The 15,748-nt window shown below is 43.1% G+C and overlaps 1 protein-coding gene across 1 annotated transcript in view; it reads left to right on the top strand.

Annotated features, from left to right (window-relative positions):
• Window positions 1–530: 530 nt before the first annotated feature.
• The window catches only part of GRIP1 (glutamate receptor interacting protein 1), a 752,861-nt gene continuing 737,643 nt past the window's right edge, over window positions 531–15,748 (top strand). Inside the window, exon 1 of the mRNA XM_070370106.1 lies at window positions 531–588. Within this exon, the coding sequence (XP_070226207.1) occupies window positions 531–588 (58 nt within the window). The remainder of the gene's footprint in view (window positions 589–15,748) is intronic.

The raw sequence follows: 15,748 nt of genomic DNA, 5'->3' as shown, positions 1-15,748 counted from the left end.
CCGCCCGCGGAGCTTTGTGCAGCGGCGGCGGCGGCGGCGGCGGCGGCGGCGGCGGCGGCGGCGGCGGCTCCGAATCCCACCTGCTGGCGGCGGAGAGACAAGGAAGGGGAAGAAGGAGGAGGAGGGGGGACAGAGGCGACAGCGCGAGCCCACTCCCTCCGCCCGCGCCCAACCCCCGGGGGCTCTGCAGTCCCTGCGCTCGGCCTGCACGCGCCCCCGCCCCCGGCCCGGCCTCCCGGCCACACCGCGGCCACCGCGGCTGCAGCCCCTTCTGCCCGGCCCGGCCCGCCCGGCCCGGCCACCGCCACCCGGAGCCGCCGGCGAGTTTGCGGCGAGCGCGGGGCGCGCGGCGCCGCCTCGATGCGCCCGGGAGCCGCCTCGGCGCCCCAGCCCTACTGAACAGTCCCGAGAGCGCCGCGGCCAGCCCGGGAGGGCGAGCGGGGAGGCGCGGGGTGACTCGGCCGGCCCGGGAGACGGAGAACGAGCGGGCGAGGAGGAGCGAGCCGGAGAGCAAGCCCCGGGCAGACACCATGCCGGGGTGGAAGAAGAATATCCCCATCTGCTTGCAGGCGGAAGAGCAGGAGAGAGGTGAGCGGGGCGATCGGGCCAGGAGGGCCGGGGAGGGGGTCTGGGCCGGGGGCCGCCCCGGTGCCTCCCTCTCCCCGGGCTCCCTCCCTCCTGTCCGCGGAGGACGGGGGAGGGGCGCCGCGCCCTCGTGGGCCGCGGGCGAGTCCGGGCGGCGGCTTGCGAACTCTATAGATTTTTTATGGGGAGGGGGGAGGGTGTGGAGTGGAGGGGGTAGGGGGTAGGGGGAAGAGGGAAGAAAGGTGCTGCAACAGGGAACTTTTCGGTTGTGCAAAGATTTTCTTTCTGGAGAGGACTTGTGGGGACCTGGAGAGCGTCTCCTGGGCCCGCTCGCACGTGGAGCCCCGGGCGGCCGTCTGTGAGCTGGGTGCTGAGGAGGGACGGGGGCGGTCCTGCGGTGCTTGAAGTGACTTCTCAAACTTTCCTCCTCGCTGCCGCGACCGCCTCGGCGGTGTCCCGGCCTATGGCTGGGCTTTGATGGTACTGCCAAGCCCAAAGTTGCTGGGGAATTCAGCAAGGAGAGGAAGAAGAGCTTGGGGGCGAAAAGTGGGCGCTGCCGCATGTCTCCGCAGGGGAAGGGCGAGAGGGGGAAAGCTGCCCCCCGAGGCTGAGGGTCCGGGGCTGGGAGTGATGCCTCGGAAATGAGAGTTATGCCCCAGCGCAATCCCCGCTGTCAAGTTCATACCGCAGGACTGCGGGCTTTTCATAATTGCTGTCTATTTTCTTCGTAAAAAGCGGCTCTCCGTGCCAGGTGGCCTGGAGACCTTTTGTGCTTCAGCCTGACCAGTGTACTGGGCACGTTGCTTTTAAGTGGCTTGCGGCGGAGGAAAGTTGAAGGCCTTTGACCACCTTTAAGGCTCGGTTCTGTTGAGGTCATTTCACAGTGTTTGGATTGTGCGGAGGTCGGCTGGGGAGTTCAGCTCGGTAACCTGGATATGATGTACTGAGTGCACCAGAATTTCCTCTAGCCCCCGGGGGCTAGAGAGGTGTGCGCCGCGGCTGTGTTACCGTCCAGCGGGAGGATGGCTGGCATGGTCCACAGGCTTTATTCCTCGGCTCCTCTCACCCTGGCCTGCAGTGCTTCGAGGAAAATGCTTTAGGATTGGAAGGGTTTCAGGATGCCGGGTCCGCAAGGGCTGTGCAGCCGTCAGTGCTGAGGTTAAATGAAGCTGCTTGGGTGCGTGGGCGGGGAGAGCAGGTGGGAGTTGCGATCTGGTGAGTGGAGAAGGCAGAGTGGTCAGTGGAGCTGAAGCCAGCTGAGTGATGAGTGGGCATGGAGGGTGGTTTGGTTATTGGTCATGCCAAAAGTTTCAAGCTTTGGAAATAATGCCTACTACTGAAGAACGAATGTACGCTTTTCAGTTTTTCTCTAGGTGGCACAACCTGTCTTTGTTTATATCCTGTTTAATGACTCAGGGAATTCATCCCTTTTTAACCACTTCCTTATTCGAGATTAGAGATGCATTCATTTTCCAGCACACATTCTGGTGACCGAATTTACTGTTCATCCACTCAAAAAGACACCCCTGCTATAGAAACACCTCTGCTTTTATCCATGAAGGGATAGTATCTTAAAAGGTGCAAATAGTAGTACCAACAATTTATAACCAGCTAAAAAGCACTAATGAAAGCCTTCTGTCAGGCATGCAGTCCCTGGGCTCTGAACCAAAAGTCAGGGCACTTGGAGTTAAATGTATCTGGCAGTGCTGCCAGCAAGGTTTATCAGAATGCTGAAATGGGTAGATTTTTGGATTGTGACAAAATGTACCTGTATGTCTTTTAGAAATAAACTTTGGAAGATGATCACCTTGTCTGCTGGATGGAGATAAGACTGAATTTCCTCCAGAACATAACAATGGAAGTCAGACTGGATATTCTGCCTTATCTTCTCCAGTAGGAGAAAACAGGGACCATTTGTTACTTGGTGTCTTTTTTCACTTGAAATGTTTCTTACTTCTTGCTTATATTATGCGATGCTTTTCTAATTAGTATTGTTTTTGTTTGGTTGTGGCATTTCTTTTTGAGGTCCTGCTTCATTGGAAATGTACACATATGTGTGTTTTGTTTCTTTTAAAATCTCCCACCTGATGTTTGTGTTTCAGTTGTGTGTGTGTGCATGGGTGTGTGTGTGTGTGTATTTGAATGAGCTGAGCTGCCTACATGATTTCTAATGCAAATGTCAGAGGACGTTGCTTGAGATGATCATATCCTTTTGAAAGAATTTTATTGTAAAATAATGAGCAGTTTTCTATTCGAATTTGAAATCAGATTGTATTTAGCTTTTTTCTTTTTAAGTGATTCAAACAGTGTTGAATTAGGTTCTTGTCAAATATAAACAGAAATATTAAACTGTCAGGTTGCTTTGGAAAGTAATGAGCGTGGAGGAAACAAATACATTTAAAATTTTGTCTGAGAATAACATTGACTAAAAAGTCGATTTCTAGAATCTTTTAAATTCTAAGGTTAGTTGTGCTCAAAGAACCATTGTTCTTTCCTCATTTCCCCGGCCCCCAACTCCAATTTACATTTAAACATTCTAAAATCCATTATGGAGACTACTCTAGCATAACATTTTTTTCCTGTAGATTTTATTTAGCTAAATCTCTTTCTGCAACTTAATGCAAATTAATACAGGCTGCTGGCTTCTTTAAGGACCACATACTTGAACATGTATTTTTAGCATTATTCTTGAAAAAAATGCTAATCTCAATTCAAAGATTTAGGGAAACTGCCTCTTGGTATTGTCACATACAAAGAGAGGTTTGGCCAATCTCTTTAATTTCAAGCCATTCCTACACACCATTCATAACTTGGGTTCATCTTGAATGCCTCTGTCAAAATGATGCCGAGTAAACTATTGCTACTGCATGCAGTGCTGAGCAGAGAAACTGTAACATATGGGTTGTTGCAGTAAATGCAGTCACTTCCAAAATGACAGGTTAAGATTCACCCATGTATGGTAAAAATTCACCCACGTACTATTAAAATTCAAGACACATTTCTCTGTCCTCCCCCCGATTTTTTGCCTGGGCTGATAAACCCAATCCTTTAAGAAACCACCTAATACACTTTGGGTAAATGTTTTAGGAGAGGAGAAATGATTCTGAAACCTGTTCTATTGAATATTCCTTCCAATCAAATTAAATTAAGTAATTTATTCTTTGTTTTAATCTACTTATTAGCTGATCATCTGTAATAAAAATGGAAGGAATATCTCAATGTAAAGGAATAGGTGCCTCAGTAATTAATGATGCCTTTCTTTTGCCTTGTAGCTTCCCTACTGATTTGTGTGGATTTGGTTAGTAAGTGTGTGTGTGTGTGTGTGTGTGTGTGTGTGTGTGTGTACAACATTCTCTAGAGGAAAATGCATGCATTTGTATAGCTCCTTTCCCCCTTGCCTTTCTGTGCTTCTCTTAAATTTTGAAGATCTACAAGTGAACCCGAGAACTTCGCTTTGAACATTTGTAGGAATGATTGTGTCTGGGGTTTTGCTTCTGTCTTGTCAGATGAGAGTATTTCGATCATTTTGGACATAAAGAATTAGTTTTTATAAAACATCCATGTGAAAGTACAGGGGGCTTACGAAGCATGCCTTTGTTACATCTGCGGCTTGTTTCACTTGGGCCTAGGTAGTGTGCCTTTATTATATCTTTGGTTTGTTTCACTTTCCATATCACAAGGAGATCTGGTGATCTAGAAAGCTGAGTGCTGAAGAATTGATGCTTTTGAACTGTGGTGTTGGAGAAGACTCTTGAGAGTCCCTTGGACTGCAAGGAGGTCCAACCAGTCCATCCTAAAGGAGATCAGTCCTGGGTTGTTCATTGGAAGGACTGATGGACTACCTACCCCACATAACCCACTTAATAAAAAAGTCCAATTTGAAATTGATTTTTGATCAGGGAGTGGCATGGGGAAAGGAGAAGAAATAAAAATGTACAGAAAGTCTGCTATGCATTGACCATGTGTGTTTGACATTTCGTGAGCATTATTTGGTACCGTCCTTACTATATGCCAGTAAGGTAGGTATTATAACTTCCTCAAATGGGACAAATTAATGCCCAGAGAATGAAAAAATTTGCCTAAAGTGACAAAGCCAAGACTTAGGACATCAGTTTCTAAAAAGAAGATAATTTGAAAAAGAAATTGTTACATTTCCTAAGATACAGTTGTTAGCATTATATTAACATTATAATGTCTTATGGGTTTTTTGGACTGAATTTTAATAAACTGCCACCAAATATTTCATTAAGAATTCACAAGAAGAGTTTTATAGTTATATATACTGTGGAAAAGCTTCCAAAGTATATTTTGGACTTTTGACAAACTGACTTTGCTAGATAGGTTTGCTAACTGTAACTGTAAGGATTGGCATGCCAACATATTTCTAAGTGGAATTATTTGATTAAACTTAAACTCATGTAAATGAATGGCTTTTCCCCACAGGACTTGAAATATTACATAGTTTTCCTTTTTTTTCAGAGTGTTTGCCATGAAGGCAAGAATGAACAGGAATTAGGTACTTTTCCTAACTGATGAACTAGGAAACTCTTAATACTATATTGTTAATAACCACTGTGCATTTGCTAGTTTGCCAGCATTTTATTTAATTAAAGCCATCCATCTGAACTCTTAGTCTGGTATGTATCAGAAGGCCAAGTGGCCAAAGGGACTTCAGATAATGCTTTCTTCTGTCGCAGCCTGTTTGGTTTTTCAAGAAGAAAAAAGCATCAAGTTAACTTGGCAAAGGATATTGAGAATTGAATATCATGGGTTTTAAAATGGTTCTATTAAATGCTGTATGATGGCTGATGGTTTAAGGCATTTAGGAATTGATCAGTTTATTTCCAGTTAAATTACAGTAGTAGTTTAGTAATACAAAATACAAGAAGAGTAGTAATACAAAGTAGCACGTCTAACAGAGTATGCTGTTCAAACACAAGAGTAAACCTGAGTTTAAACTTCATGTTTTATCTTTTAAGAAAGTTTATTTCTTCTTAAATTGAAAGGTGTCCTAAATGTAAGTATAAAAATCTATTGGTACAAAATTCCGTATTCATGACATCTACTTGTTTAGACAGGTTAGTTGCCAAAGGGTGTTTTGTCAGTTTCATGGGAAAGTTAAGTTCTTTAAGTACATCTGCTGATTAAAATGTTCTTGATTGAATTTCTTACTGCCTTTCAACAGTGATTAAACGTTAAGCACCAAATCAGTTGTTGAGTAGAATGTGGAGACAAGGCTAGTGTCCTAGATAGATTCCTTCGCCTCACCCAGCGCAGTGGTGGGGAACAAGATATTTGAAGTCACACAGCAGTAAGTTTAAAGCCATTTCAGTGCCTCCTAGCTCTGTGATCTTTTAACTTCTCACAATGAAGACAGGTAACATCTACATCATGGGAGGAGTAAATGAAATTAACAAGAGTAGGTGAATTTCTGTCAGTTCCTTTTATATAATTCAAGGCTCAGTAATGGCATCCAGTATTATTTTTTTATGATATCTTGGTATAGATCTGTAAACTTGACATCTCAAGGTGTCCTGATGATGAAATGATATGTTTTTATCCTCTAAAAACTTCATAAACCGTTTATAAAGAAAGCCCAGTGTTTTGTGAAAAGTTGTGCTAAAACCAGAGCTCTATGAGGCCAAGGTCTTTGATATATTCTAGTCTGACCTCTCATGAAAAAGAAGAAACTCTGGTATAGGGGCAAATGTACCCAAGGCCACATATCATACATTTAGAAAACATTTATTGACATCCGAATTACATGATGGGTGCTGAGGATGAGAAGAATCATTGTTCCCATTGTCAAGGGGATTATTAAATATAGAGTCATGGATATGATAGCCTATCTCCTTCTGTACAGATTAATGCTAGGGGAGCAGAGAAGAGGGGTTGAATGTGCTGAGTGCAGGTGGGAAGAGTGAAGCTTCTTGGAATGCTCTCAAAGGATGTGGCACAGATGAGATGGTAAAGGACTTGAAGGAAGGGAAAGAGTTCAGAAGGTTAGGAGGGGATGTGAGGACAGATATTTCAGGCAGGGGGCATAGTGTGTTTCAAGGCATTATGAGATGAAATATTCTAAGAACCACTACTGGTTTCTTAAGGGGCTGAAGTATAGAACATGAGCATGCATATGGACTGTAGAATAAGAATATGTATTTCATGACAAGTGGGGAAACTGAGTTGGAGAAGATAAGACCAGAGATGGCCAGATTTGGAAGGTCTTTGTATGCCAGGTGGCAGAGTTCAGATTGTATCCAGCCAGGGATGAAAAGTTAATTGAAGGCTTTCCAACAGAGAAGTGAAAGGATCAGATTTGCATCTTAGAAAGGTCACCTCGGTAGCAAAGAGGAAAGATTAGGAAAATGAGGGACTGGAGAGGTGGGAATCAGGTAGGAGGCTACTGCCCTGTTTGTTGCAGGCCATGCAGAGATTCTCAGAAGAAGAACTTGGTGAGCAGGTGAACGCAGGGACATGTAGAGGGCATAGGTCTCTGGTGGGAGGTAGTGATTAGGTTCACAGTAGTGGCTTGAGACCCAGCATCTTGATACAAAGCCTGGTATTCCTTCCACAACATGTTGCCTTTCTTTACTCCCTCCTTTACAGTCTATGTAAAAGGAGGGGGAAAATATAAGTCTAATCTGGTAGAATGAAGTAAAAATAGAGGACCACCAAAGTGATTGGGTGCCAGGCTGGGTCATGATGATAGTTTAATATGCACTAGTTTTTCTTCTAATCATATAAAATTCATATACTGTATAATCCTAAAGGAAAAATAATTATTATTCTGCCCACTTATTTCCTAATACTGATCTGGAATTTAAAATGATTTTTTAACCAAAAAAGAGAAAAGTGGTAGTTATTGTCTTACCGAATTGGATGAGGTTTTAAAAAATTATTATTTTCTAAAAATAACAAAATTCTCTGTGAATCAAATTTAAAAATACTTCTAATACTGGACTCAAAATTAGGAAAGTGGATTAAAGTCCTCTCTTGGCCATGTTCTTATTTATCTGGTCTAGGCACAGACCGTGCCTCTGAACCTCCATTTCCTTATCTGAAAGTAGTGATGATTCTTGGCATACTGACCTCCTAAAATTGTTACGGGGTCAGAGCCATTATTGCTACATGGTTATATTACAAACGGAAGAAGTTGTTGAAAGACTGGCATTCTTAATCACATCTATTAGTTGGCCATTTCCGGAGGCATTCTTTGCCTAAGTTCTGTTTCATAAACTGGAAACTTTCATTAAAGAAATCTTAATTCTTCAGTTCAGTTCAGTCGCTCAGTCGTGTCCGACTCTTTGCAGCCCCCATGAATCACAGCACGCCAGGCCTCCCTGTCCATCACCAACTCCCGGAATTCACTCAAACTCATGTCCATCGAGTCAGTGATGCCATCCATCATCTCATCCTCTGTCGACCCCTTCTCCTCCTGTCCCCAGTCCCTCCCAGCATCAGGGTCTTTTCCAATGAGTCAACTCTTTGTATGAGGTGGCGAAAGTATTGGAGTTTCAGCTTCAACATCAGTCCTTCCAATGAACACCCAGGACTGATCTCCTTTAGGATGGACTGGTTGGATCTCTTTGCAGTCCAAGGGACTCTCAAGAGTCTTCTCCAACACCACAGTTCAAAAGCATCAATTCTTTGGTGCTCAGCTTTCTTCACAGTCCAACTCTCACATCCATACATGACCACTGGGAAAACCATAGCCTTGACTAGACAGACCTTTGTTGGCAAAGTAATGTCTCTGCTTTTGAATATGCTATCTAGGTGTATCATAACATTCCTTCCAAGGAGTAAGCGTCTTTTAATTTCATGGCTGCAGTCACCAACTGCAGTGATTTTGAAGCCCCCCAAAATAAAGTTTGACACTGTTTCCACTGTTTCCCCATCTATTTGCCCTTAAGTGATGGGACCAGATGCCATGATCTTAGTTTTCTGAATGTTGAGCTTTAAGCCAACTTTTTCACTTTCCTCTTTCACTTTCATCAAGAGGCTTTTTAGTTCCTCTTCACTTTCTGCCATAAAGGTGGTGTCATCTGCATATCTGAGGTTATTGATATTTCTCTTAATTCTTAGTCTCCCAAAATGAAGTTCAACCCTGTTATGAAGTTCCCGGCTTAGGCTCCTGTTTATAACAAAATAACTCAAATGATGTAACTAAATTACAATACATGCCTACAGGCTGCCCAGTTCTTCCAGGCAGCCTCTTTCCCCAGTGGGCTTGGAAGTGTTTAGTACAGATGCTGACTGCACTTTGCCACCACTCCCTATTCGGTTTCTGCTGTTCTCCCATCCAGGCTTCTGACCTTAACACAGTGCCCAAGACACCATTACTTCTCAAATTGAAATTGTGCATGGAATCTTTTTAAAGAAGGGAAAATTCTTGCAGACCTCCACTGCAGACTTTATTTCTGTTGCATTACTTAAATATGTATTAATGTAAAACTACATATAAACTCCTGATGCTTATAACTCTCATGCAACCACAAAACCCAAACAGATTTTACTAATGAAATATAAACAAAACTACTGAAAAAATCAGTCTTTGAAATGAACATATATTTCATGCCATTTGATGTTATTTGCCTGGAACAAAATTCCTTCTGGTGGTATGAGTGTGGTACTTGCTGCTATGGAAAATAGTATCGTCACTTATTCTCTGGTTAAACTCCCATGGAACATTGGTCTTAATAGTCTGATGTCATCTGGTCTTTCTTGGGCATGAGCACATCATTTTCTTGTGAAGTCCTCCATTCTCATTGGCCTCTTTTGCGCCGTTGTGGTCCTAAATGCAAGCCTAGTATTGGCAGTGCAGCTGGTAATAGAATTAGGCTGATCTACAGTGCACTCATCTCACATGCTAGTAGTGCTCAAAATTCTCCAAGCCAGGCTTCAGCAGTACGTGAACGGTGAACTTCCAGATGTTCAAGCTGGTTTTAGAAAAGGCAGAGGAACCAGAGACCAAATTGCCAACATCCGCTGGATCATGGAAAAAGCAAGAGAGTTCCAGAAAAACATCTATTTCTGCTTTATTGACTATGCCAAAGCCTTTGACTGTGTGGATCACAATCAACTGTGGAAAATTCTGAAAGAGATGGGAATACCAGACCACCTGACCTGCCTCTTGAGAAACCTGTATGCAGGTCAGGAAGCAACAGTTAGAACTGGAAATGGAATAACAGACTGGTTCCAAATAGGAAAAGGAGTTCGTCAAGGCTGTATATTGTCACCCTGATTATTTAACTTATATGCAGAGTACATCATGAGAAACGCTGGGCTGGATGAAGCACAAGCTGGAATCAAGATTGCTGGGAGAAATATCAATAACCTCAGATATGCAGATGACACCACCCTTATGGCAGAAAGTGAAGAGGAACTAAAAAGCCTCTTGATGAAAGTGAAAGAGAAAAGTGAAAAAGTTGGCTTAAAGTTCAACATTCAGAAAACGAAGATCATGGCATCTGGTCCCATCACTTCATGGGAAATAGATGGGGAAACAGTGGAAACAGTGTCAAACTTTATTTTTCTGGGCTCCAAAATCACTGCAGATGGTGATTGCAGCCATGAAATTAAAAGACGCTTACTCCTTGGAAGGAAAGTTATGACCAACCTAGACAGCATATTCAAAAGCAGAGACATTACTTTGCCAACAAAGGTCCGTCTAGTCAAGCCTATGGTTTTTCCAGTAGTCATGTATGGATGTGGGAGTTGGACTATAAAGAAAGCTGAGCACTGAAGAATTGATGCTTTTGAACTGTGGTGTTGGAGAAGACTCTTGAGAGTCCCTTGGACTGCAAGGAGATCCAACTAGTCCATCCTAAAGGAGATCATTCCTGGGTGTTCATTGGAAGGACTGATGTTGAAGCTGAAACTCCAGTACTTTGGCCACCTGATGTGAAGAGCTGACTCATTTGAAAAGACCCTGATGCTAGGAAAGATTGAGGGCAGGAAGAGAAGGGGACGACAGAGGATGAGATGGCTTAATGCATCACCAACTCAATGGACATGAGTTTGGGTGGACTCTGGGAGTTGGTGATAGACAAGGAGGCCTGGCGTGCTGCAGTTCATGGGGTTGCAAAGAGTTGAACATGACTGAGTGACTGAACTGAACTGAACTGACATTAGTACCTCTGACTGCTCATGGTGAAGGGCTGGATTTCCCCCAGTCTGTGTGGAACTAGAGTGATTGCGTCATATGAAACTTTCTACCTGAGTCTGTCCACACTGCATCCTGTTCAATAAGATGAGCCCATTCATCACAGACTTAGATGTTGGAGCAATGCCAAATTGCTGCAGGAGTTTCTAAACACCTACCCTCATTTTTACTATTCATCTAACCGTGGACAGGTAACAAGCAGTTTCCTGACCGGCACTGTCTACAGTGCCTGTGTGGACAGTACTGGTTTACTTTGAATAGTGCTGGTTTAGAATATATTTATGTAGCTGGGGTTGGGAAGCAGAATTCTGAAAGGTGGATGTATGTACGTGTGAAAATGGACTTACTATGGTTTTTCCAGTAGTCATGTATGGATGTGAGAGTTGGACTATAAAGAGAACTGTGGTGTTGGAGAAGACTCTTGAGAGTCCCATGGACTGCAAGGAAGTCCAGCCAGTCTATCCTAAAGGAGATCAGTCCTGGGTGGTCATTGGAAGGACTGATATTGAAGCTGCAACTCCAATACTTTGGCCACCTGATGCAAAGAGCTGACTCATTTGAAAAGACCCTGATGCTGGGAATGATTGAGTGCAGGAGGAGAAGGGAATGACAGAGGATGAGATGGTTGGATGGCATCACCAACTCAATGGACATGGGTTTGGGTGGACTCCGGAAATTGGTGATAGACAGGGAGGCCTGGCATGCTGCGGTTCATGGGGTTGCAGAGTCAGACATGACTGAGTGACTGAACTGAACTGAACTAACAAATGAAATGTAATTTATTTTCTGTAGCTGCTTTCACTTTACCTTCAAGATCTCATTCCTACTGAAGATGGAAAACACCTGACTTTGTCCATTAAGAGCACATTAGTCTCAGTTTAAAGGCTTTTTCATTGTTTCATTTCTGAAGGGTTTCCCCTTTCTCATTCCAAGATGGTGATTAAATGAACAGGAAAGCTTAGTATCCTCATGGCCCTGGGTGAAGGGCATTTTATTCATTGTGTGACCCTCACTGCATCCACTGCCCTGGAGTTGGCATGCTTGGTGACTGGGCCTTGTGTCCTGGTATCCACTGAAGTGAGATTGTTCCCATTTGGCCTTTGAATGTCATTCTGGCAGCTCATTTGGGCTTCCTGGACCTTGCCATTGAGTCTGGTTGTAAGATCCTTATAACTTGTGACCTTTCTGTCAAAACCCAACCTAGGTTGCAGTCCTATCAACATTTCTGTATCCCTCCTGGAGGCCAGAGAACAGAGCAGTTTCCCCTGACACTTTATGGAGTTTGAGGAATGTTGGGAGGTACCATCATCCTTCCCTGTGTTACGGCACCCTCTGCGTATATACTGTATTGTCCCGATGCCACCTTGAGTTCTGCCTGTGCCCAGTAAGGGACCTTCATGCTAGCAAAGAGGATCATTGGTCAGAGTATTCACTAATGTCCTCAAAGCTGAACAGACATCAGATTTTCTCTCCTCTTGTACTTGGCATGCATCTTGAATCCTTGCAGGAGAGTGAGTACTTCCATCTGATCTTTTGTCCCTCTCTTCTCTTTTTTTCTTCTTTCTCTGCAGTTCCAGATATCTGGAGTGACTTAAATGACTTGAAAGCTTAAAACTGGAAGGGATGGGAGTCAGAGAGGTGAATAATAGATAAGGGGGAAGAGTCCAGTAGGCCATAATTAGGTGGGCACCTGGCCCTAAGATCTGAATGTCAGGTATTCTTGCTACCTTCTGATGTCAACATCTAAACATATAGAGAAGAACTGTCTAACAACCCAGAGATAACTTAGCTTGAAGCTGGCAAGTAATTTTGACCAATACCTTCTGTCAACCTACCTTGTACACAAACTTTCTCACCTAATAGTTTTATTAGAAATCTGCCCTTTGTATTTCATCAGCAAACGTGTGAAAGTGAGAACTGACGTATTTCTTCTCATGGCTGGCCGTGAAATTACAGTGTGCATGTTCTGTTAGATATTGATGTATTTTAAAGATTTACTTTGTATTTTGAGTAAAGATCTTTAGAAAAGATCACTAGGTACAGTCAAGACTTTTTATATGAATTAATGTTAGAATTAATAAATATATATGTTTTACTGGCAAAGTGTTCATTTCACAGTTGTTAAATATAGCAGACAATATGAAAATTTGGTAGTTTGACAGCATAAACTATTAGAATTTATATCTTGTTTTAGGTACAGTTCATCATTTGGGAAAAGATTAGTAAATGTAGCTTTCACTTTATCACATTAAAAATAACAGCAAAAGAATAGAAATTAATGTAGGTAAACATTCAGATAATAATGTGATAGATATTAATTTGTTTGTGTATCCTGAATGTAACTTGTGACTAGTTCTCCTTGATGCCCTTCTGTTGGCTAGGATTTCTCTTGTTCCCAGTATTCAGAGGTTCCATTGAAAAAGACAGATGTGTGCATGGATGTCCTGAACTTTGATCACCATAAGGATGTCTACCTTGCCCTCTTCTCAAGGGTCACGTTTGTTCATTAAAAGACAGTGGCATTTAAAATTAGACTTTCAGATAAATTCAAGTGTTCCTTTTTAAATATTTACTTTTCTGTGCAGGGCATATTTGCATTAAATGAGAACCTTAAACAAGGGAATATAAATTTGGTCTCTTGGTAACTATTTCACTACTCTTTCCCCCCCAGCTATAATTTTAGTTGAGAGAATGAAAATTTGCCTGGTTGGAATCAGACACCTGTAGTGCCACATCTTCTAAGAAGTAAGGAAGCACCTCATCTGGCTTTTTAGTGAATTTGAATGCTGAGATATATCTCTGTCCCTGTCTATCTCTCTCTCTGTCCTTACCCTGCTACCAAAAAGCAGTCCCAGTTTTTTCACCAACAGTTATGTAAAATTATCAAGTGTGATCTGGGCTCTGCCTTCAGTGACTGCATTTACTCAAAATCCTTACCCTCTCAGCCTCTGTTGTTCATACTGTCAACAAAAAAGGAAGGAGGGCAGTGTATTAGTCTGTCTGAGCTGCCATAACAAAACATCACAGGCTGGGAGACTTAAAGCACAGAAATGCATTTACTTAGTTCTGGAGGCAAGAAGTCCTTATCACGGTGTCAGCTTGGTCAGTTTCTGGTGAGAGCTCTCTTCTAGTGTCTCCAGTGGCTGCGTCCTCACTGTGTGTGCTCATATGGCCTTTCCTTCAAGTGGGAACACGATCGGGGGTTGGGGTGGAGAGAGTTCTCTACCGTTTCTTCCTTTAAGGACAATAACCCTGTCGGATCAGGGCCCCACCCTTATGATCTGGTTTAATGTTAATGACTTCCTTGGGTGCCCTGTCTCCAGCTACAGTCACACTATGGATAAGGGGTTTCAACATATGAATTGGCAGGGTTGGCCATGGGGAGGAGTCACAGACATTCAGTCCATAACAGGCAGGAACAGAAGATGAATCAGTGGTTTAGGGAATGTTCCTATGAATTGCATCTTTAGGTGTCTGAAAACTGCTCCTTTTGAACAGAAGATGACATAGTCATAGCTTCCTCTGTGCCCTCTCAGTTGGTGGCTGTTTTCTCCCACACACTCTTGGAGGAGGAGCAGAAGGTCCTCTTTGTCCTTCTTTGCTTCTTTCAGACCATTCCTCCCTCCTTTCTAAAAATCCTGAATTTTGAGTATCATGCCATGAGACCACACAAAACCGTGGTTCCTCCTTGTTGCGGTCACTTTCTGTGGTCTTTGACCATATTAACTCCTGGCTTACTATTACTTGTTCCAGCCCTACTTCTAGCATAATTCTTGTGATTTCAGTATGCACATAAGTTGTCCCTCTCGTTTCTTCGTTTTTCAGTCCTGTATCCTCTCTTTCAATTGTGATATCTGCCACATGGCCATACCCTAGACTGGCAAATCTCAAAGTGAGGTCTGGTGGCCTCTGGGGGTCCCTAGGATGCTTTCAGAGAGGCTGTTATTTCCATAGCAGTGCTTAGAGATTAGCTGCCTCTTGCACTCTCATGCTCTTGTGAGTGCTCAGGCTCGGTAGTTTTCAGAGGTTCCGTGACGTGTGATGAGCATCTTCATCCTGGTGGCTAGTGGGATGTGTACTTGTGTACTCTTATGTTTAAAAATATTCCCTTTTAATTTGAATTTGGTAAATATGAATAGACCTAACTCACATCACCAAAAACTCACTAATTCTTAAGACTGTTGTAAAGCCATCCTGAGACCAGCATGTTTGAGGGCAGGGTTTTTTTTTTTTATGAGTTAATTAACTATATAATTTATTTTTACTGAAGGATAATTGCTTTACAGGATTTTGTTGTTTTCTGCCAAACCTCAACATGAATCAGCCATAGGTATACATATATCCCCTCCCTTTTGAACCTCTCTCCCATCTCCCTCCCCATCCCACCCCTCCAGGTTGGTACAGAGCCCCTGTTTGAGTTTCCTGAGCCATACAGCAAATTCCTGTTGGCTGTCTATTTTACATATGGTAATGTAAGTTTCCATGTTGCTCTCTCCATACACCTCACCCTCTCCTCCCCTCTCCCCATAAGTCTGTTCTCTGTGTCTGTTTCTCCACTGCTGCCCTGTAAATAAATTCTTCAGAACCATTTTTTCTAGATTCCTTATATGTGCGTTAGGACACTATATTTATCTTTTTCTTTCTGACTCACTTTAGTCTGTATAATAGGTTCTAGGTTCATCCACCTCATCAGAACTGACTCAAATGTGTTCCTTTTTATGGCTGAGTAATATTCCATTGTGTATATGTACCACAACTTCTTTATCCATTTGTTAATGGACATCTAGGTTGCTTCCATGTTCTAGCTATTGTAAATAGTGCTTCAATGAACAATGGGATACATGTGTCTTTTGAGGGCAGAGTTTTTTCACTGTACCACCCCCAGCACACAAAAGAGTACTTGGCTCCCAGTAGGTGCTTAGTAAATATCTGTTGAATGAATAGAGGTGCCAAGGCAGTGATACTGAGAAAGCAAGAGGAATGGTTTTCAGATGATGGAGT

This window comes from Bos mutus, chromosome 5 (assembly GCF_027580195.1).
Source record: "Bos mutus isolate GX-2022 chromosome 5, NWIPB_WYAK_1.1, whole genome shotgun sequence".
Classification (NCBI taxonomy): Eukaryota; Metazoa; Chordata; class Mammalia; order Artiodactyla; family Bovidae; genus Bos; species Bos mutus.
The sequence above is the reverse complement of the archived record's forward strand: the minus strand, read 5'-3'. Positions and strand labels throughout refer to the sequence as shown.